We start from the raw sequence: 20732 nt of genomic DNA on the forward strand, positions 1-20732 counted from the left end.
ATACTAAAACTGCTGTCATAACACTGGATGCCCAGAAAGCGTTTGACTCTATCGAATGGTCTTTCTTATTTGAAACCTTGAAAAGGTTCGGACTTGGAACTATCTTTGTGGACTTGATTAAAATGATATATCATTCCCCTAAATCCTCAGTGTTAACAAATAATACATTATCAGAGTCTTTTAGTCGACACCAGGGTGTGAGACAGGGAGATTGTCTGTCCCCCTTATTATTTAATATTGCGTTAGAGCCTTTGGCAATTGGGATAAGAAATCATCCGCACATAAAGGGAATTTCAGCTGGTACATCTGAATGTCTTGATTGATGATTTACTTGTTACCTTAATAGCTACACAATAAATTGGGACAAAAGTGAACTTATGCTTATTGGGGAGAATACATTTCTACATGATTGTCCTTTCAAGATTGCTCATGATCACATCACATATTTGGGCATTAAAATATAAAAAAAAACCCTAAGCGTTTGTTCAAATTAAATCTGTTAGCGGGTCTTGATAGGCTAAAACGCAGCATAGAATACTGAAGGACCTTTCCGCTATCTATGATTGGCAGAGTTAATGCCATTAAGATGGTATCCTTACCAAAATTCTCATCTTTTTCAAAATCTGCCTATTTGGATCTCAGCTGACTTTTTCAAGAAGATAGAGACAACCGTTTTAGACTTTGTTTGGGGTTATAAAAAACACAGACTTTCAAAAAAACATTTATTCAGGTCAACCCAGGATGGGGGTTTGGGTCTTCAGGTATTTAAAGATTACTATTGGGCTGCCAATGCTAGGGCAATGGCATTCTAACAATGGGTTTCTCCAGACCATGAATCACTAAACTCTACCCCCCTCTGGTTAAAATTAGAATTTTCATCTCTGATACAACCATACTGTATGTGTCAATATCCTCCTTACTCTACACCAACCTTTCATCTAAGACTAAACCAGTTAGTTAAACCATAGTCTTGTTGTCAGAAACTCCTTGAAAATTCTTAGCCAAATTAAAAAAAGTTTCAAAATCCCTATAATTTCAACACACACACCAGTCTGCCATAACCATGCCTTCGCCCCAGCATTGCTGGATAATACTTTTGCTTTGTGGTGTGAAAAAGGATTAAAGTGTACAGGAGATTTTTATTTGGACAACAAGTTTGCATCTTTTGGGCAACTAAGTTTAGAGTATAATCTACCTCCTTCACATTTCTTTCATTATATGCAACTTAGGCACTTTGTAAGAGAAAACATCCCTAATTTTGAATCAACCTGTGAGAGACATCCTCTGTTAGAATTGCTTTCTCTTTCACCAGTGAGTAAGAAGCTTATCACTAAATTTGTTAATTATTTTTCTGAGGATTCAGTATCTGCTAAGTGTATTAATAATGCTTGGGAAAGATAAATGAATGCTGCATTGCCTGATAAACTATGGAGAACTGCACTATCCCGTATTCATAGTTTTTCAATTAATAGTAGACACAGGTTAATTCAGTTCAAAGTCATTCACCATTTTCATTATTCTAAAGTCATGCTTCATAAGATTTACCCCTCTGTGTCTCCAATATGTGATAAATGTAACTCAAAAGATGGTACTTCACTGCATTTATTTAGGGATTGTCCATTAATCTATCAGTTCTGGTCTAGAATCTTTTTTCTTTTTTCTGGGGTTTATCACAGGTCTCTCTCTCCTGACAGAAACTTGGCTCTCTTTGGAGCTTCAGAGGACTCTGTATTGCTCCCTTCATATATCCAAACTGCTCTTTCGATGGGCATGGTAGTAGGAAAAAAAAATATTTTGAGAGACTGGAAGACACCAACTCCACCATGCCTCAGAAACTGGTTGCATGAACTGGTCTCAGTGATACACATGGAGAAATTGCGAGCTAATGAGTCAAAATGTAAACATAAATGGGAAGAATCTTGGGGTCCCTTCTTGCAACATTTGGACTTACCCTGACAACATTTGTACCTGTATGGATCTATCTTTTTTTTCTTGTTTTATTTATGGACATTTCTATTGCGGACAGCTTGGATGTAGCACTAACACATTGATGATGTATAATGATATGAATGCTGTTTGTGTCCTTGGCACAGGGTTTAGATGAACTATTTGTAATATGTGTACCTCCTCTCTGGTTGTGAGTGTGTGTGTGTTTGTTTGTTTGTGTGTTCTGGGGTGGGGGTGGGGGGGTTTAAGTGGATTGGGTTGTGGGTTTTCACTCCTGTTTGTATTGTGATGTCATAAAAATGTTAATAAAAATAATTTAAAAAAAAGAAAATTGAAGAGCAAAGACTTTGGAGAAGAAAGTTCAAAAGCCTTGCTTAAGCCAGAAAGAATTGATGTTTCCAAAAATTGTGCGTTGAAAATTAAAGTTTGGCATAGTCGTCTCTATGGCACAAACTTAAAAGAAGTGGTTCGGACTGAAGTCCGAAGAGAAGCGAGCAAGAGCTGAAGCTCTAAATTTCAACAAACCAAAAAACTGAAAAACAACTGGAGATCTGAGCTGAGTCTTGAACTTTTATTAACTAGAGGAGAGGAGGTGGGCCTGCAGGAGAAGGGTCACTCCCACTCTGACCGGAGGACAATTGTTTAAATTAAAACGATTTTACTCAATAAGATAAAGAATAAGAATCTAAACATATATACGTCACCATACATTAATTTCGATATTATTTCTATCAGATCCACGTTGATGTAGGTTCACGTCATATATTTAGACATGCATTTCTATCAGATTCATGTTGAGATGAAAATCACACCACCTTGGAACATCCTCAGTTAATCTGTAGGTGAACAAAACCATGTTATACAGTCAACATTCTTAATAAGACATATTAATAAAGTAAGAAAAGAAATTGGTGTCTTTAAATACCACCTTCTATATCTAATATTAAAGAGTATGCTTTATAACACGTCTAAATGAATAATTATGAAGGTTACGTATTCATGGCTATTCTAACACTAGATGGCAATAGCGCTCCATGTCAAATTCCTATTAAGACTAATATAACCCTTATTCCTATTCTGAAGATCAGATTTTGAGTTTAAAAAGATGATTATAATACATTCAATGTGACAATTACAAATATCTAGATGAAGAAAGACATAAATGTTAATTTGATGCAGAATTGAACGCTGTGGTGTAATTCAGCTTATCAGCAGCATTTCCATAGATGGTCAATTTTACGACTTGACAGAGATTGGTTTCGGTCATAGTTCATGTCTTTGGGGTCAATTTCGTAGATAGCAGAGTGTTCTGTTTCCGCTTGGTTGTTTACTCCAGGCGTTGTAAAAGTTTATAATATTCTGTCCTCCAGAGCCTGTCTGAGAGGGAGACTTAAATCATTGATCAGTTCCATTGTTTTTTAGTAAAAAAGTAACCCAGATGTTAATCCACAGTCCTGAGTCCTGCAGGAAGAGAGGTTGTAAAACGTGGCTGCTAATATCGGCTACACTTGAATGGCTGTGTCTTCTAAATGGGGTCCCGGGGCCGTTGCTACGAGCCATCCGGTACCTGTATGACTGAAGTGGGAGCTGTGTCCACATCCTCGGCACAAAGTCATACACGTTCCCGCTGCGTGATGGCCTCCTCCAGGGCTGCCCCTTGTCATCGGTCCGGTTTATGATTTTCATGGACAGGATCTCAAGGAGCAGCCGGGGGGGTTTCTCATCTCTGCCTTTTGCAGATGATGTGGTTTTGTTGGCTTCCTCATGCTGGGACCTCCAGCAGGCATCGGGAGCTGAGCCTGAAGGCAAAGCTCTCAATTTACCAATCGATCTTCGTTCCAACCCTCACCTATGGTCATGAGCTATGGGTAGTGACCGAAAGAATAAGCTCGATACACTCAGCCTCAGAGATAGGGTGAGGAGCTCGGGGTAGAGCTGCTGCTCCTTCGCATCGAAAGGAGCCAGTTGAGGTGGTTTGGGCATCTGTTAAGGATGCCTCATGGCATGCCTCCCTTTAGAGGTTTTCCGGGCACACCCGACTGGGAGGAGACCACGGGGCAGACCCAGAATACGCTGGAGGAGAGGGAAATCTGGGTTGACTGACTGCGCCTGCTGCCACCACGAAATTTACATTTTAGATTTTTTATTAAATAATGATGATAACCATTATTTATAGATAATGATCATTGATCATTGATCATTATTTATTTTATATTTATAGAGCACTTTTCTAAAACAAGTTACAAAGTTGGATTTGTAACTTGGGGTTACAAAGGTGGGATAGTCAATTGAGGATTTGAATGGGGAAATTAACTTCCTGAACAAGGACAGCAAAAACAGTTGTAAAAACAGGCAGGTCCAAGAACAATAGTGGGAAACAATAGAACATGCAAGTTTGTTTAATATGGAACTCATTTAAGAAAAACATCTATTATTAGAGCTCAAATAACATACACTACCCAAGACTATAGTGTCACAGTTCTCTGATTGGTGGAGCTAGCTGTTACAATGGAAATGTCTCCTGCCCCACAGCAGGTAAACATATGCTTACGGATATTTGCATAAGCAGGATAGCTAGTTAGGTATTTAACACAATCTCAATTGTAATTGACCCTTTGTCGACTCTGACCAACCAGTCAGCGAGCCCCCTCTCATTGCAACGGCTGCTGGTCTATACTTCCTGTTTGACACACTTGTACCCAGGCAGAGTCTTTTCAGTGCATTGCTGTGAAATTAATTTCATTACTAAACATGGTTAAAAGGTGTGATGGGATGTCAGCATGAGTGACTCAAGATTTTTAGTTTTTTGCATGGATTTCTATGGAATATGTTACATTATTGTGAAAGTATTCAAAGAAACCAAAAGAAATTAAAGAAGAAAACAAATCCCTGCAGAAAAAATGAAAGCTTTTTGACATGTGTGTGTTACGACAAGCCAAGGGGAAAACCAGCCGTAGCATAAAAGTGACCCTCTCCTTTCTCACACCCAATGATTGAGCCACCATCGAACACATTTTAAGTTCACAATGTTATTTATTAACACTAAACACAAAAGTAATCAAACTTTAGGGAGAGCACAAGCAAAAATAATACAACACAACATCTTAGTCAAAAACAGAAACTACCTTACCTCTAAAATAAAGAAAAGAAAATGCAGACATCTTGCCTTACTCCCTAACAGCAGACAATTTGAATCCAAATAAAACAGCTACGCTCCCCTACAACCTAACCAGGACTGCACAACGAAATCCAGATCTCTCTTTGGAGGTGAGGGAGAAGGCGGGCCCATGTTCCAGCTTCTGCAGCGCCCTTTAAAACTGGCGCCCTACAGCACACAACACCAGCTTCCGTCCAGCACAAAGACAGACAGACGCACAAACGAGAAAGGTGGCAGATCTAATAACAACAAACACACTACACATATGACTCACAGTCATAACGTGTTTATTCAATAAAGTCCTGCAAGATACGTTTATTTCTCCTGTTTTACATGATTATAACAATCTGTGGCCTCACAACAGATCCCGTCTGTTTGGCCACGTCGATGTTATTAAACTAACAGATTCTACAACTATTCCGCATATACAAATCATGAACTCTGGTTTGGCAGATTGTGACCAGAAGATATACTGTTTCTGTACTATATATTCTTCTTACATTATAGCGAAGCAACACATTTTAATAGTAAAAAAGAATACTTTTAAGATCACAAACAAACACATTTAAAATAAAAACATAGCTGAGTTTTGTGTGAACCTGATTTTTTCCTGGGAGCTCCTGAGCTCTCATGTCTTGTAGGTTCCTTGTGATTGTTGGCAGGGACCACCTGCTGCTATACCCTTCCCTCTGTTAGTCCTTATCCTTCTTCCTGCTTTTATACTCCTATCCCCTTTTTATTTTCTAAGAAAAGAAAGAGTAAGGTCTTTTACCTGCTTTTTATAAAGGGTCTTGAGATAATAACGCTAAACAAATTAATCTATTGAGTGAATAATTTCAATAAATTAATCAATGTGCATAATTACATAATACAATAAATGTTCAAGTTGGAAACATAACATAACCTCAAAATAACTAATACTCTTTATCAGTTGAGCAAAGGTTACAAAATTTAAAGCTTCAAAGACAATATGTTAGATGATCACTTTTTCTCTAACTGCAGATTTTAACTCATTTTGACATTCAAATTGTACAAATACTAAAGAAATTAGAAGTTATTATTTTGCTGATTTTGTATTATTTATTTATTTATTTGCATGTTTTTGCAAATAAATACATTTTTAGGTGATGTCTGATATCTAGTTGGTTTTGTATTACCTTTTAAATATCTTCGATGTGTTGTTTTTAAGTTTCTACCAGACCCATACATGTGCTTTTATGTTTTTCTTTTGAGCCTTGTTTCGGTAGATGGCTGTTCATCATGAGCCTGGATTTGCCCATGATTTCTCTCTTGTAAAAAGACGTTTTTTAATGCCACTGTAACTTTTGCTAAATGTTTCAAAGTGCTCATAATGGAATACCGTTGGGTCTTTGTAACATAGCACTGAGTACGGTCTATACCTGCTCTTTGTGAAGAGGCTTGAGCTAATGTTTGATTTGAATTGACGCTCTACAAATAAAGATTGATTGATGATACAGAACAGAAAAAGCAGCTCAGTAGTATCACTAATGGCTGCTAATACCAGCCCAGGACACAAGTTTAACCTTACTCATACAAATGAAAGTTTTAGAAGATTAAGCCCAGTATCCCCAGAGGAACACATTAACTGCCAGTAGTAATAAAGCATTAACATTGCAGACACTACGCCACAGGGGCTCCTCCTGTAGGGAGTTCAGTTCACTGTTTTCAGTCTCTACAGATACAGAGCCAGAGCCTCTTTTGGTCAGACAACAGATCCACAGTGCTGCTCTCTTCCACCATGACTCATTTGGCAAATGGTTAGAGTCAGAGTTCGTAGCATCGGAGGTTATTGGGACCTGAGCTGTGAGGTCAATACGTGGTTCCTGGTTGTATCTGGACCACCAAGTCAGCCTGTAAAGCTAGAGAAAACAAGAGATTCCCAGCAAATATGTCAGTAGTGTTGTTGTTGTTTTTGTTTTTTAAACTTTGTTTTAAAGGTCTTATCTTCAAACTGATCTATGTAGTGCATGAAGATCACATTTCCATTCCACTGCAGTTAAGACACATGACAGTCTGCCTCGTGTGCAGATCTTTTATACAAAAAGCCAAGGTTCTACTCGTCCTTTGCATATTAGGAGAAGCCCAGCTATCTGATGCTTTAGTGTTGGCACGTGTGTGGTTGAGTCAGAGCTGGGCACATAATGTTCATTTTTAAAATTAAATGTGGACTTTCAATTATTAATGGAGCAACTCACTTCCGTTAAATTTATTTCTGTTGACGTTATTTTTGTTATTTTAATTCACTTTTGAGGCTGTTGTTCAGTTGGTAGTCAGTCATCTCTCAACTGGGGGTTCGATCCCCAGCTCCTGCAGCAACATGTCCGTGTTCTTGAAATGGTTTGCATGGTCAGAGTCAGAGCTTTCTAGCGATGTACAGCATGAGTTCAACACGGCAGTTGTTTGAGTGACGCTGATAATAGTTTTACACACCTATAGTCCGCTGTTGATGCTACATGAAAAAAGTTTCTATTTCTATAAATTTTGAACTCGTACGCCTATAACTAAGAGCCGTGGAGATTCTAGACTCTAGGGCCCAAACAGACTCTAGAATCTAGAGTCTGTTTGGGCCCTAGGTAAAAAACAATTTGGGGGCCCTCCAGCTCGCGCTCTCCAACCAGTGTCCAACAGGGAAAAGAAAGTGAGTGCTGTCAGATGGGGTCCTCTTGGAGAGGTTTCCTCCCGTCACTGCAAAATTTTCACATTTTCGGCAGTTGCTTGAGGGCCCCCTACTGGTCTGGGGCCCCAAGCAGTTGCCTGCCTTGCCTGTTGACAAGCAGTGCCTCTGACTAAGAGTTTTCTGAGTCATCATGGCCTCTTAAGAACTCTAATCTATTAATATTGAAAAAAGCTGTTTTTATTGATTATTGATAAAATTGGTTAATGTTACGTTTAACTAATGTTAAATATTAATGGAATAATCTGATAACAAAGTAAACGTCTTTCTTAACAGAGTAAACGTTTTTATTAACTGTGCCCACCTCTGGCTAGAGTTTTTGAACTCCCAAAAATATGATTTGCTAATTTCAGTGTTTTTTGTCTATTCTTATTTCACTTGTGTTTCTAATTTTATAGATGAGAAGATTATTAAATGTATGACTTACATGCTCTTCAGGTATTGGGGCAGTAGCCAAGCTGACAGCAACAATGGTAAGGCATGTGACAGCCAACAGGATGAGCGCAAAGTACAGGTAGTGGACGTCAGCCAGGATGGCAGGACGATGATCCCTCTGGCCACAGGAGGGACTTTCGTAAGAGAACTCCAGAACCATACGAATTAATCCCACCACTAGTCCGGTCATCAGGCCCCAGAATGCACCCTGAGACACACACATGCCCACAATCAAACCCAAGTACTGCAGAGAGATACAACTGGCAAAAAGCCAACACTGTATTGAATAGTGCTTTTTTAACTTGTGGCCATAGCGATTCCCAATATCAATATAAAGTACATTCAGTAAATTCAACCTTTTTAAATATTGATTTGAGTTTAATCTTCTGGCTTCCATCAAATATAAATACACCAAAGAATACTTCAGAATTATGGAGCTACCAAGTAGACACTTAACTCCTTTTTCTTGATGCTTCTGTTCTCTTCAACAATGTAAAATATTTACTGTGACGACAACGTTATGGAAGAGGAGACACTCACAGTTGCAATGTTACTGCGCCCCTTGGCGTATGATCATAAGTGTTTTTATCATCAAAAAGTGAAGAGTTGTAAGATTGTCAAATAGTGGGCTTTGGCTAGCGGAGAAGTTATATCATGTCCATTTCCCAATCTATCCGCTGTCCTCTACAATAAAGGTATAAAAGCCCCCCAAAAAATCTACGAGGAAAAAAGAATTGTCAAATGGAATGAAATCCAACGCTGAGCCATAATATTCACCTACAGTAGAGAGTAGATATCTAAGGCTCTTTTTTACCTTGGACCCCCTTGAATTTGTCAATATACTACACAATGAATGAAAAATAAGTGACAGCTTCAGATGTTATTTCTTATGGGAGTAAAAAACCTTAATAGGTCCAAAATGTATTTTCATTAAACAATGTACTTTCATTATTTAGGTTAAAGCAATGTAAGAGGTTTTGTGTTTGTGTGTGTTTGATACCTACCTGCTCGTTTGCACGTGGCCAGAAGATAGCCATTAGGAATACTGCTGTAATCGGCGGAGCTAGAAAACTGGTCACTGATTGGATGTAATCAAAGAGCTGTCCACTATTTGCTGTTTGGATGACTGGAATCCACAACAGACTAACACACACCAAAACCAGGATGAATACCCTGATAAGAACACAAAAATGTGTTAGCTTTGGTTGAGGTAAAAAAAAAATGGTTTTGTTGAATATCTACTGGATTCATTACAAATGGCAAATAAGGGAACAATAGTCGTTAACACGGGCTTTAATCAGAGTTTGTTTAAAAACCATAAAACTTGAAAAATCTTTTTTTAAGGGTGCCTCACTCTGAGAGGAAAAGTGTTATTATCGTGTAGCAGGTCTAATGTCTAATGTTCCCCCTCAGTCCCAGGTCGACGCCAGTGCTTTCGCAATGCCACTTAGCTTAATCGATGAGATCAGTTAAACTTCCTGCTCATCAAAGTGACCAAGCCCCTATTTCGGTGAAATCAAGCCCTTTTTGGAGGTAGATTAGAAAACACTGGTCGCAATGCCATTAAAAGTTATTGTGTAGCGTTTTGTTCTCCAAACTATTTAACAAACACAATTGAATTTTTTTTTATGTACAAAGAAAAAAGGATTGTAAAATAAGAGCTTAAACTGGAGAGGATTAAAGTGGTAAAAAGTGGGACCGGTGTTGTGTTCCTCCTACCTTTGAGACAGCGATTGCTCTGTGGCAGCAGGAGCTGTACTCTGCAGATTCTTTACACTCGTTTTTCTTCATATATTGTATTTATCAAGGGACACTGCGCCATGACATTGATCACTCATACAAAGCTCCACTCAACAGAAGACAATAAAGAAACATACAGATCAGTCAACACCCCTACCTTCCAACAATCATGAGTTCTCTCTCTGAAGCATTGGGCCTGGCTTTATGGTATAGATCCAGTGTAAACAGAGTTGAGCTGCTGTTAAAGATTGAAGTCAGTGAAGACATCAGAGCTGCTAACATTACTGCTAGCATCAAACCACGAAGACCTGTGCAGACAGAAGTATCAAGAATAAATGAGCGTTGCAAAAGTTCACGTCGGAGCACTTTTCTAGTCTGTGTAACAAGGAAAAATGTTAGCACACCAGCTCAAAAGATTTGGGCCCCATAAACCTCTGAATCAGCCTGTCTTGGCCAGAGAACTAGCTACTCCTTTCTATTTGTATATTTGTTTATTTTTTCCTGAAAGTCCGTGTATTAAACTTTCCTTTCTGTAAAGTATTCTACACAGTGGAAAAATGCACCATCCTCTTGCCTTCTAGCACTCCCATCACATACCTGCAGAGCTAACAAGGACAACAAGGCTCAGGGGATTAACATACTGAGGAACTGAAGACAAAGGAGAGAGTGGAGACAGAAGTAGAGATGCTAGCTAATCCAAGGCTAAGGAAGGCCCTCAGCCTTGGATACCATGCTCCTCTTTTCTGTTCACATTTCCCAAGACGTAACTTTGAACCACCAGACTGTTTACTCTGATGAAGCTTTTTCACCCTTGTCCTCTTGAAAGTTTTACAGTTAGTGTCAGCAGGGCAGCAGCTCTCTATGGGACTGTTTGTTCACTTTTGGCTAACAAGATGGACAAACAGCTGCTCCTGTAATATAAGGATTTTAGCAGATCATATTTCAGCGAAACACCACCCTTTATTTCATTGAGTCTGTCATGAGTCAATTTATTTAATTTTAAGCGAACACAAAGCAGACAGCTCACTTCCCCTGCCAATGTATTAGCTTTACTGGACCATGTGCAGTGTGCCGACAAACAGGAGATGGAACAGCTGGCTCTCAGGTGTGGTCAGACAAACCTGAAGCTGTGCAAGAAGTTCAATCTACCTCAGGACAGCTGATCCAGTTAAAACCATGCCAAAAAAACAAAAGGTGTGTGTGTGTGTGTGTGTGTGTGTGTGTGTGTTTGTGTGTGTGTGTTTGTGTATGAGACTCACCCACAGGCATTAGCTCCACCACGAGTTTAGGGTAGGCAATGTTGGAGCAACCAACTGAAGCACCACAAACATTCAGACACACTTCTGGATCCACACAACCTACCTCATCTATAGAGACACACAAATGACACAGTTGTGGTTTTTATGCCACCTGAACAGAGCAGTTGAAAACAACCTCAGAAGGACCTCTTGCATGAGGATGCCTTCACCTGGCTACCATCCTTGTTGAATGATTACTGCAATGTCATGACAACCCTCAAACACATTTAAATGTTTTCATTACTTGTTGGTGATCTATAGTTTTTCAGATTTTGGAAAATATCTTAAGAATTTGGCAACCATTTTTAATCAATAACCATGAGACGACAACCTTCAACCTTTGAAACATTTGGTGTGTTTTATATTTGATGTAGAGACTAAAAAAAAACCAGCCTCCATCAATTAATAATTATGACAAAAAGTCCCAGAGAGAGAAATGTATCGAGGTAGTAGAATCATTTTGGCTGGTTTACCATTTGCTCATATTAGAATGATTCATGACAACAAAATATATATTTACATACATTTTACACAAAAGTCATTTGAAAGCAAAGACAGCAGTCTTAGAGTGGTAGAGTCGGTCATCTCTCAACCGGAAGGTCGAGGGTTCGATCACCAACTCCTGCACATGTGATGTGGTCCTTGGGCAGGACACCTAACCTGAAGTTGCTCCAGCTACTTGCTGATGGTGTGTGAGTGGTTATTAATTGATCATTTATACATATAAACACTTTACATAGCAGTCTCTGTCATCAGTGTGTGAATGGGTGTGAATGGGAAGGTTTGACCTGCAGTGTAAAATTGAGTAGTCAGAAGACTAGAAAAGCGCTTTGCAAGCTCAAGTCCATTTACCATTTACCAAAGATAACCAGTTTAAAATGAAATGATAAGTGAAGACACAAGACAGGGTTATCTTTATCTCACACACAAGAAAATAAAGAAGAAGAAAAGGCAAGCTTAAGAAACGCAGAAAAGATATTTCAGAAAATTACATCACAGTCCAACTAACAGAGGCAGACAGACTGACCTGGAAACAGTGCTCTGCTGATCATTCCCGGCATGACGACAAAGAACATGGGCAGCAATTTCAGGTAACCACCCAATACACTGCCTGCTTTTGCATGAGACAAAGACCTGGCTGACAGAGACCGCTGGACTATAACCTGCAAACACACAAACATACACACAAAAACAATCTAAAAACAATTATATTTCAATTGTATAAATTCGAATTTACAGAATTTGTATGATGTGAATGTGCTGGTAGTCAGGAAAGGGTGTTTATTTTAATGAGATGTTGCCATTACCCTGGCTCACTCTGAAGGGACTGGTTATAAAATGCAGGGTCATTGGTTCAAGTCCCACTGGACAAGGTCCAACTAGGACAAACAGCTGATTATCTACTTGGTGTGTCAGGACCTTTACATCCATCCACATACTGATGACAGTGGTTGCTATGTAGTGAGACCGAGTCATACACATTTGATGAAGCAGCGGGAGCAATTCAGGATTAAGTGTCCTGCCTGGGGATTGAACCCTTGACCTTCCAGTTAAGAGATGATGACTCTACCAACTGAGCCACACAGCTGCACGGTGAAGCCATTGATGGAGAATGAGAAGTTATGGGTGAATTTCATGAGGGATTTGGGTCAATGATGACGACTTCTGATTTGTCGAAGTTAAGTTTGAGAAAGTTGGTTTGAAGCCACGAGCCAAGGAGAGAGTGAGCACACGTTTTGGGGGGACTTGCGGTTGTTTATGCAGATGAACTAATAGCTATAAAATTGGGAGTCACTGCAAAAATTGCCTATGTCGTCCTGGCTCTCAATCAACCATAAATCAGAATAAACGCCTGTTACTTGGACATGAAACAGCTGGAAAAAGAAATGCTAATATTTGCCTTGTTTGTGTCTTTAATCCCCCCTCCCACACAAGACTCACTCACACAAACAAACAAACACTCAAAATGGGAACAAAAGGTAATGTTACCTGATCTGTGCACCAGACCCAGGTAGCCAGTACAGTTAGCCCAAAAACCAGACCTGGCCATGGTAAATCACCTGAAATGGGGTCTCTGAACAAGCGGAACGCATCACTACGAGGTTGGTGGCAGGTGGTGTTAGCAACTATCACTGAGGGAACAGCTGACATATAACGGTCAACAAGGCCTTCATACCAGTCAACCCTGGAGAAAGCTGAAAAAACAGATCAGGGATCAATTCATGTTTGGGCTTCCTTGGATGAATGTTATAATAAGCATTGTTATCAAGTAATTGTTGGCCGTGTGTGTGTGTGTGTGTGTGGTTTCAATCCCTACCTATGAACATTAATGCAAAGGCCCCCCCCACCATGACCACAGTCTGAAGTGCATCAGTGTAGATCACGGCTGCCAAACCACCTGCCGAAAACAAAGGTTATTGTGCACAATGTATCTGCAAACTATTTAAAAAAATTGCTGCATGAACCAGAATTCTACATGGAACTTGTAGAATTAGAATAATAACTTAATGATAATAACAACTTAATAAGAGCAGTGATAAAACCTTTAAAAAAACAGAGGATTACAAAGTGCTTTGACAGGCAAAGCAAAGGCAGAACTCAGTAACAGAATAAGCATCAGTACTCAGACCAACCAGTGTCTACAAAATGCAAAGTAAAGGCAATCACAAAATGAAAGCAAAAGGTCAGCAAGAATAAATGCATAAGAACAAACAACAAAGGTCGAAAAAATACAATTGAATGCTTAATAAAAGCAGTATGACACTAGCATTAATGATCACGAGACAATTAAAAGAGGATTATGAGAAGACGACATCACATCACAGAACATTAAAAGAAAACAAAGGTAAAAACAGACGAGTAAATGATAAAGGACTCGGAATGGATCAAAAGAATTAAGAGCGAGAACATGAATAAAGGAAAAATCTAAATAAAAATAATTTTTAAAAGGAGAGTCTGTAAAAGTGAGTTTTAAGAAGTGATTTAAAAGGAGTTACTGATTCTACCTTATCTCCTCAGGGAGGTCGTTCTTAAATCAAGGAGCCCTGAGCAAAAGCACTATCACCTTTAGATTTAAGCCTCAAATTTGGAATGACAAGAAGGGCCCCACCTGAGGGTCTAATGTCATGAGATGGCTCATAAGGGGGTCAGCATTTCAGAAATGCAATTTGGGGCGAGACCAAGACAAGCTTTAAAAGTGATCAGCTCAAAATCTTAAAATCCATTCTAAAAGTGACAGGATAGAAGTGATGTGATGTTTTCTGTTAAAACCAGTGAGAAGCCTAGCTGCTACGCTCTGGACAAGTTGGAGTGTAATTTATGATTGACACCGGGAAGGAGGGAGTTGTAGTAGTCCAGACTAGAAAAGTTCAGTGAATTAATAACTTCTTTTCCAGGTCTGAAGGTGGCAGAATTGATATGACTTTGGCAACAGATCTGATGTGTGTGAGATGAGGTCTGAATCAAAAATGACTCTTACATTTTCTTGCAGTGGCTGTGATGTTAGCAGATAGTGGACCAAGGCAACTTTCAATCTCACTGATGTGTAGGTTTGTTTTACCATTAAAAGGCAATGGACAGCAGGAGCCACGGAACACATTCATGGAGCTTTTAAGAGTCTTAGTTAATCAGGTCTTCAGTAAGTTGCAGGAAAAAGGACCAAAATGACATTAGTACCTCACCCTAGAGAATTGTTTTTTTCTTACATCCCTTTCTCATGTTCATCACTTGTTACTACAATCTTGTTATTATACAGTTTTAAATTCAATATAGTTCACATTTTTTGTGTATGTTTGTAAGAGATGTTGTTCCTCCGAAGGTGAACTGATTATTAATCTTGTCACTATCATGAACATGTCTAAATTCCTTTATTTTATCTGCCTAAATGTCAATAATTCAATTCATCACTCCAAAACACTGACTCATGCTCTGGTCATTTGAAAACTTGATAGTTTTGTATAAAACTGTTTTTTAATGGCATCCTGCCTCCAGACCTCAGAATCACCCGGTGAGTTTTTGATTTCTTTGGTGATTCCCGGTTGATAGAACATATTCATGATATAATCAAAGCAATAGGCAAGCCTGAAGTAACTTCATGAATCTACCAAATACCTTGAGTGGAAAATATATCAATTACAATTAAAACCAAATTAAACAGATCATGTAAAATCGTCTTTCTGTGGATTGATAAAATAACAATTCATCAGCCAGACAGCCGTGTCCCAAGCAACTCTTGGTTTTTCATAGTAACTGTTATTTATACCAATGATCTGGCAGACTGGTGCTATGAGTAATTGGTCAATCAAAATCAAGTATTTAACACAGCTGTGTGACAAGGATTAAAAATGACAACTCCTGCCTTAAAAATCTTCCAATGGAATTAGATGTGTGTGTTTTTTCGTCTGGCTGTATACGTGCATACCTGCCACAGTGTAGGCAGCAGTGACGAGCAGCAGTATGGCAGTTGATAGATAGAGATCCCAGCCCAAAGAGACCTGGATGAACAACGCCCCTGAAAAGATATCTGTCTGGGACACACACACACACACACACAAATGTTTCTACTGTTTACTGAATTATGTCTTAATTGTACAGTAGTAAGTAACCTTAAACAAAAGAGTGCCAGGTTACATGTGTCTTACAGATATTTTTGTGAAGATGTAGAGGATGAGTGACAAAACCGACATGTAGATACGTATCCTCGTGCCTCCAAAGCGTTTGGCAAGGTATTCAGGCATGGTAACCACGCCAGCAGAGATGTAGACGGGGATAAAGATCCAGCCAAGAGCCACAAGAACCCAAGCTGCCTTCACAGACACACACAGTCAAGTCATAGCAACAGTTAGTTAACATGCCTGTAAATGGACAGTTCATTTCTAGTCATTATGGACAGATGTAGTGAACAAAGGATCATAAGAAATTCCTCAATCCCCTTTCCCCAGTCTGTCTCTCTAATATTAGCGTCTGCTAAGTGAATTGTAGAATTGTATTAATAGGGGTTTGATGACAGTGTGACTTTGGAGGGCCTTATTACAAGTAACGTTTAAAGGCAAGTCAATTGAAGGACCTTACCTGCTGGTGCTAGAATTACAACATGAGCAAGCCTATAGAGCTATGAGTGGCCTGAAAAGCAGGGAATGAACTGTATCCATCACAATATCGATGTGAGTGTTTCCCATCAGACTTTTAAATGAAATGGATTTTCCCTATTTACTAAGTAAAAGTAACCATGCACTATTTGGACATTATCTTAGTAGCAACATCAGTGTCGTGTGCAAACACGACATAAATCACACATATAAATATGGTTGTGATTGTTTCAATTACAATCACAAAAATGTATTTTAGATTTGAACTCTGATGTATTTGTCAATTAAGTAAACATACCACTAAATACTTGATTAATGTTTATAATCTATCATTCCAAAAACTGTGTTTCTTACATTCCATTCAAATCCCCCGACAGCGATGCCTCCAGCTGCTCCTGTTCCTGCTAGACCAATAAATAATCCACTGCCAACATTACTAGACATCAACGAGGCTCCAATCTATAAACATATACAGATAATACACAATTACAAAAAAGCTTTCTATACGTTTTATTGATTAAATTACAAAAAAAGTGTCAATTGACAAAAATCCTAAACAGTGGACAAGTATTTTAGCCATAAATTGCATTTTTTCTAATGTTCTTGGGCAAAATATTGTAACCCAAATTGCTTCCCATGATTAAATCAGTGTGTGCTTTTACACTGCAGGTCACACCTACACTTTCACACACTGATGGTAGAGGCTGCTGTGTAAAGTGACCATCAGAAGTCACTAATCCCATTCATACACATGGAAGAAGCAGGAGAAATTCAGGGTTAAGTGTCTTGCCCAAGGACACATCAGACATGTTGCTGCAGGAGCTGGGGATCGACCCCCTGACCTTCCGGTTGAGAGACGACCAACTCTACCAACTGAGCCACAGCAGCTAATGTTACAAGACTAGGGTAATAGAAAGAAGAAATAATACAGTTTGATTTAAAGCCATACAGCATATCACATAGGCCTCTAATACTGAATAAAAAAAACATGACCTTGAACAGATTGATACTTACAGGCCACCAAGTCATTGAACGGCCAGCTAAGAAGTAACCACCCACTGTACTGCGATTGGCTCGTACTGATGACTACAGGACAGAAAATGAGATTGAAAGGAAGATTCAGACAGCAGTAAACTTACAACCCTTCATTTCAGCAGAACATTCAAAACAAAGTCTATATTGCCACATCTGATAAATCTAACCAAGGGGCAACCTCAGGTCTTGAAAAATGAAGCCAATACAGATGTGCAAAATCCTGGAGTTTGTCGAGGCTGACTGCAGGAACACTGGAAGTCACATACACACAACAGGCAAAAAAGCTGTTTTTACAGCATAAATAAACATGTTTACGGCCTGGTACTAAAAAAATAAATAGGTCTGATTAGTTACTGTCACTGGCACATCAGAGGCTTAAAACCCGCTCCAGCTCTCAGCCTGTTGTTAGGTTGACTGAAAGTTAGACTGAGTCAGGATTCAACATGGAGACTGCTGCTGATGAGCCTCCAGAGCCCCCTTCAGGAACAGATGGCTGACATCACTCAGGCTTCTTCCATTAATATTTACAGTCTATGGATCTAACAAGCTATGACCCAGAGATAGATCAGAATATTTATATAAAACACAAGTGGTGAAACAAGAAAGGAAATAAATGATGTTTTATCAACGGTCTACAATGTTGATTTAACGGTAGACAGTTAAGGCTGTAACCTCAACATGACAGAAAAAACATTTTGTTTTATAATTTTGATAATTTGTTTATTTTAGTGTTGAAAGGTATGTATGAATGTGACATGTAGTATGAAAGCTCTAAGAAGACTAGTACAGCACTATACTGTAATTACAGTCTGACATTTATGGACTCATAATTGAATTGATAATGTATTCAGTCATCAGATAGTTTTATAATAAGTAAAGAGATAAGGGCGCGCTGGTGGCGCAATGGTTAAGGCCCATGTGTTGAGACTCTCATTTCAAGCAGTAGGCCTTGGGTTCACTTCCACCCGTGGCCTCTTTCCGCATGTCATTCCCCGCTCTCTCTCCCTGGTTTCCAACTCTATCTACTGTCCTCTCTCTGCATTAAAGGCACAAAAAAGCCCCAAAAAATAAATCTTAAAAAAAAAAAAGAGATAAGGTGTGAGTGTACTTACCCAGATTCCAACCACCATGACAAGGATGAAGTAGACCACAATCACAGCAATGTCAGCAACATCCAGTCTGAAATTAGTGTTGGAGGGTGTCGCTGTGGTGGACCCCGGGGAGCTGTAGCCTACATGCAGATTATAAAATGAAACATTACTCTTTTAAAAACAAAAATATTTTTCACCAACACAAAAAGGTACAATAGTCAAAAATAATTCTGCCTTTGTCAGGGCATCATATAAAGGTTAGACTTAAGTTTGGACATAATTACAAAGTATGCCTAATAAGTGTGCCTGTTAACCAAATCTCTCATGGATTCTCATTGTTGTCAATTTGCAACATATCTGACACATCAACGTTATCCAACAGTCGGTTGAAAGGAGCCCAAATCTTTTCAAAAGTTTCACCTGTTTTTTTCAGCATAAAGGTTATTTTCATAAAATCATGAATTACTAATTTCTCTCAGCAACTGGCTCCATATCTTGCATGTTCTCAGCCCACATGTGCTTCATCCAAGCTCTCTGAGCACTCAGCCAGTACTTTTCTCCTCAATAAAAAACACATGGTGGACACATGCCATAAAGTTAGGGACTGCATTTCCTTTATGTTTAATCATGGGTTGGGTCTAGAAGGCTATTTACGGATCTGAATGGGCTCCTGATCTGACATGGGAATAAATGCAGGTAACAGGTACGGTTTCAGTAGACAAGCACTGCTCCTTTTCGCTTTAAGGATGCAGGCTGATGAGGGTTTGTTTGGCTAAATTCCAACAAAAGCACTCGCTAACAGGTTATTAAATATGTATTTTAACTTATAATATGGCCCGTTGTGTTTCCAAATTTATACTTGTGTACTTGCAATCTTAACATGTCTTAAACCTGGAACATAATCCACGATAACAGCACTTGAGCTTCACACCCTCAGTGGTGCGAGAAAGAAGCCACATCTCCTTCAGAGAGGGGCGTGGTCAGACACAGCTCATTTGCATTTAAAGCTACAGACACAGAAACAGCCTGTTCTGAGCAGAGCTGTTGACTCAAATCACAACACTCAAAGGCTCATCAATAAATCGTGTTGTTGACACAAGTCAAAGCTCAACATTTCAATCACACATCTGGATACTATTAAAGCACCGTTTTCTCCCCTTTGTACAACAAGCTAACAAGCTCTGTTGAGTGAGAAAGAGCGAGTGATTTTGTCGCTGACACTAGCGTTGCGTGCTGTTAGGACATTTTGTAACTCAACAAATACATTAATTTTATACAAACTGGAAATTGAAAAATTTACATGAAGCATTTCACTTATTGAATGCCTCTTTTATCATGTCAACTTTACTTCTGACTTGGCAAGCTGCTATTCACCTCTAATGGCGACCACCCTGTCAGAATAACAACATTTAGCAAATTGATTCTTTTCCAAATCAATTATAGCATTACAGTTAACTATGCTTTGGGGAAAAGCATGAGCTGCATGTCCAGTTGCCTTTGGGTCATTAGATTTGAGCAAAAGGTCTTCGAAGTAAATCTAAATCATAAAATGATGCAGACCTCTGCTGTTGTGAAAAATAACAGACACTTTGAAATGGCTAGTTCTGATAAGAGCTGTGTAATCACTTCCTTAAAAGCTGTTGTAAAAGTTTACATTTTCATTTATAAACCTCACCTCACCTTCCCACTATTTCCTCCAACACTTTCTAAAATCTGCTTCTGACATGATAATAAACAACATGTTTGTTGAAGTGTAAAAATGAATTATAAAACAGAGTGAAAGACAGTCCAGACCTGTGGGGAAACTCGTAGACATGTTGATTCCAATCTTCTAGATCTTGTTGAATTCTCAAAGACACTAAGTCATCTGACTTTCACCTGCATGAGCACCAGTGACTATGATCCTCTGCTTATTAACCAGGCGGAGGTGAGTTAGTCAGTGCAGGCTAACAGAGTTTAATTATTAATCTGAGGTTTTTTTTTCAAAGTTCAAACTGCATTCTGTAATAAACCGAGATGACTTCACTGCAGATGTAATATTAGAACTTAAAGGAGACATAAACCTTATCTCCTCTTCTGACCACCTCCTCCCTGCGACTCACCAAAGAGAAACCCCTTTAGTCATATCTCACAGACCATCGAACTCGTTGGACACCTAATGTAGCCCCCCCTTCCTTTAAGAGTTTTCTCAAAGAAATTAAACATCAACTCTTGTGGAAATCATAGCTGTTTACAAATAGAAAGTAT

The 20732-nt window shown here is 39.0% G+C and overlaps 1 protein-coding gene across 1 annotated transcript; it reads right to left on the minus strand.

Moving 5' to 3' along the window:
- Nucleotides 1–5374: 5374 nt before the first annotated feature.
- Nucleotides 5375–20414, minus strand: slc5a9 (solute carrier family 5 member 9). The gene is made up of 14 exons (XM_020631810.3): nucleotides 20280–20414; nucleotides 18507–18625; nucleotides 17374–17445; nucleotides 16714–16818; nucleotides 15913–16077; nucleotides 15693–15798; nucleotides 13590–13670; nucleotides 13262–13467; nucleotides 12300–12435; nucleotides 11234–11341; nucleotides 10132–10282; nucleotides 9239–9407; nucleotides 8227–8442; nucleotides 5375–6984 (listed from the first exon to the last, which is right to left on the minus strand). Exons 1-14 carry the CDS (start codon nucleotides 20299–20301, stop codon nucleotides 6679–6681), a joined length of 1962 nt encoding a protein of 653 aa, XP_020487466.1. The 5' UTR covers nucleotides 20302–20414; the 3' UTR covers nucleotides 5375–6678.
- Between the last annotated feature and the right edge of the window lie 318 nt (nucleotides 20415–20732).

Source organism: Labrus bergylta, chromosome 6 (genome assembly GCF_963930695.1).
Source record: "Labrus bergylta chromosome 6, fLabBer1.1, whole genome shotgun sequence".
NCBI classification, from domain to species: Eukaryota; Metazoa; Chordata; class Actinopteri; order Labriformes; family Labridae; genus Labrus; species Labrus bergylta.

Bases quoted from the DNA above. Each gene is read 5' to 3' on its own strand.
- slc5a9 (XM_020631810.3), bottom strand. From the start codon at position 20,301: ATGTCTACGAGTTTCCCCACAG. The intron at 18,626-20,279 runs GTCTGGACTGTC...ATCTGCATGTAG, and splicing joins GTCTACGAGTTTCCCCACAG to GCTACAGCTCCCCGGGGTCC. The intron at 13,671-15,692 runs GTATGCACGTAT...TGTTTTCGGCAG, and splicing joins TGCTGCCTACACTGTGGCAG to GTGGTTTGGCAGCCGTGATC.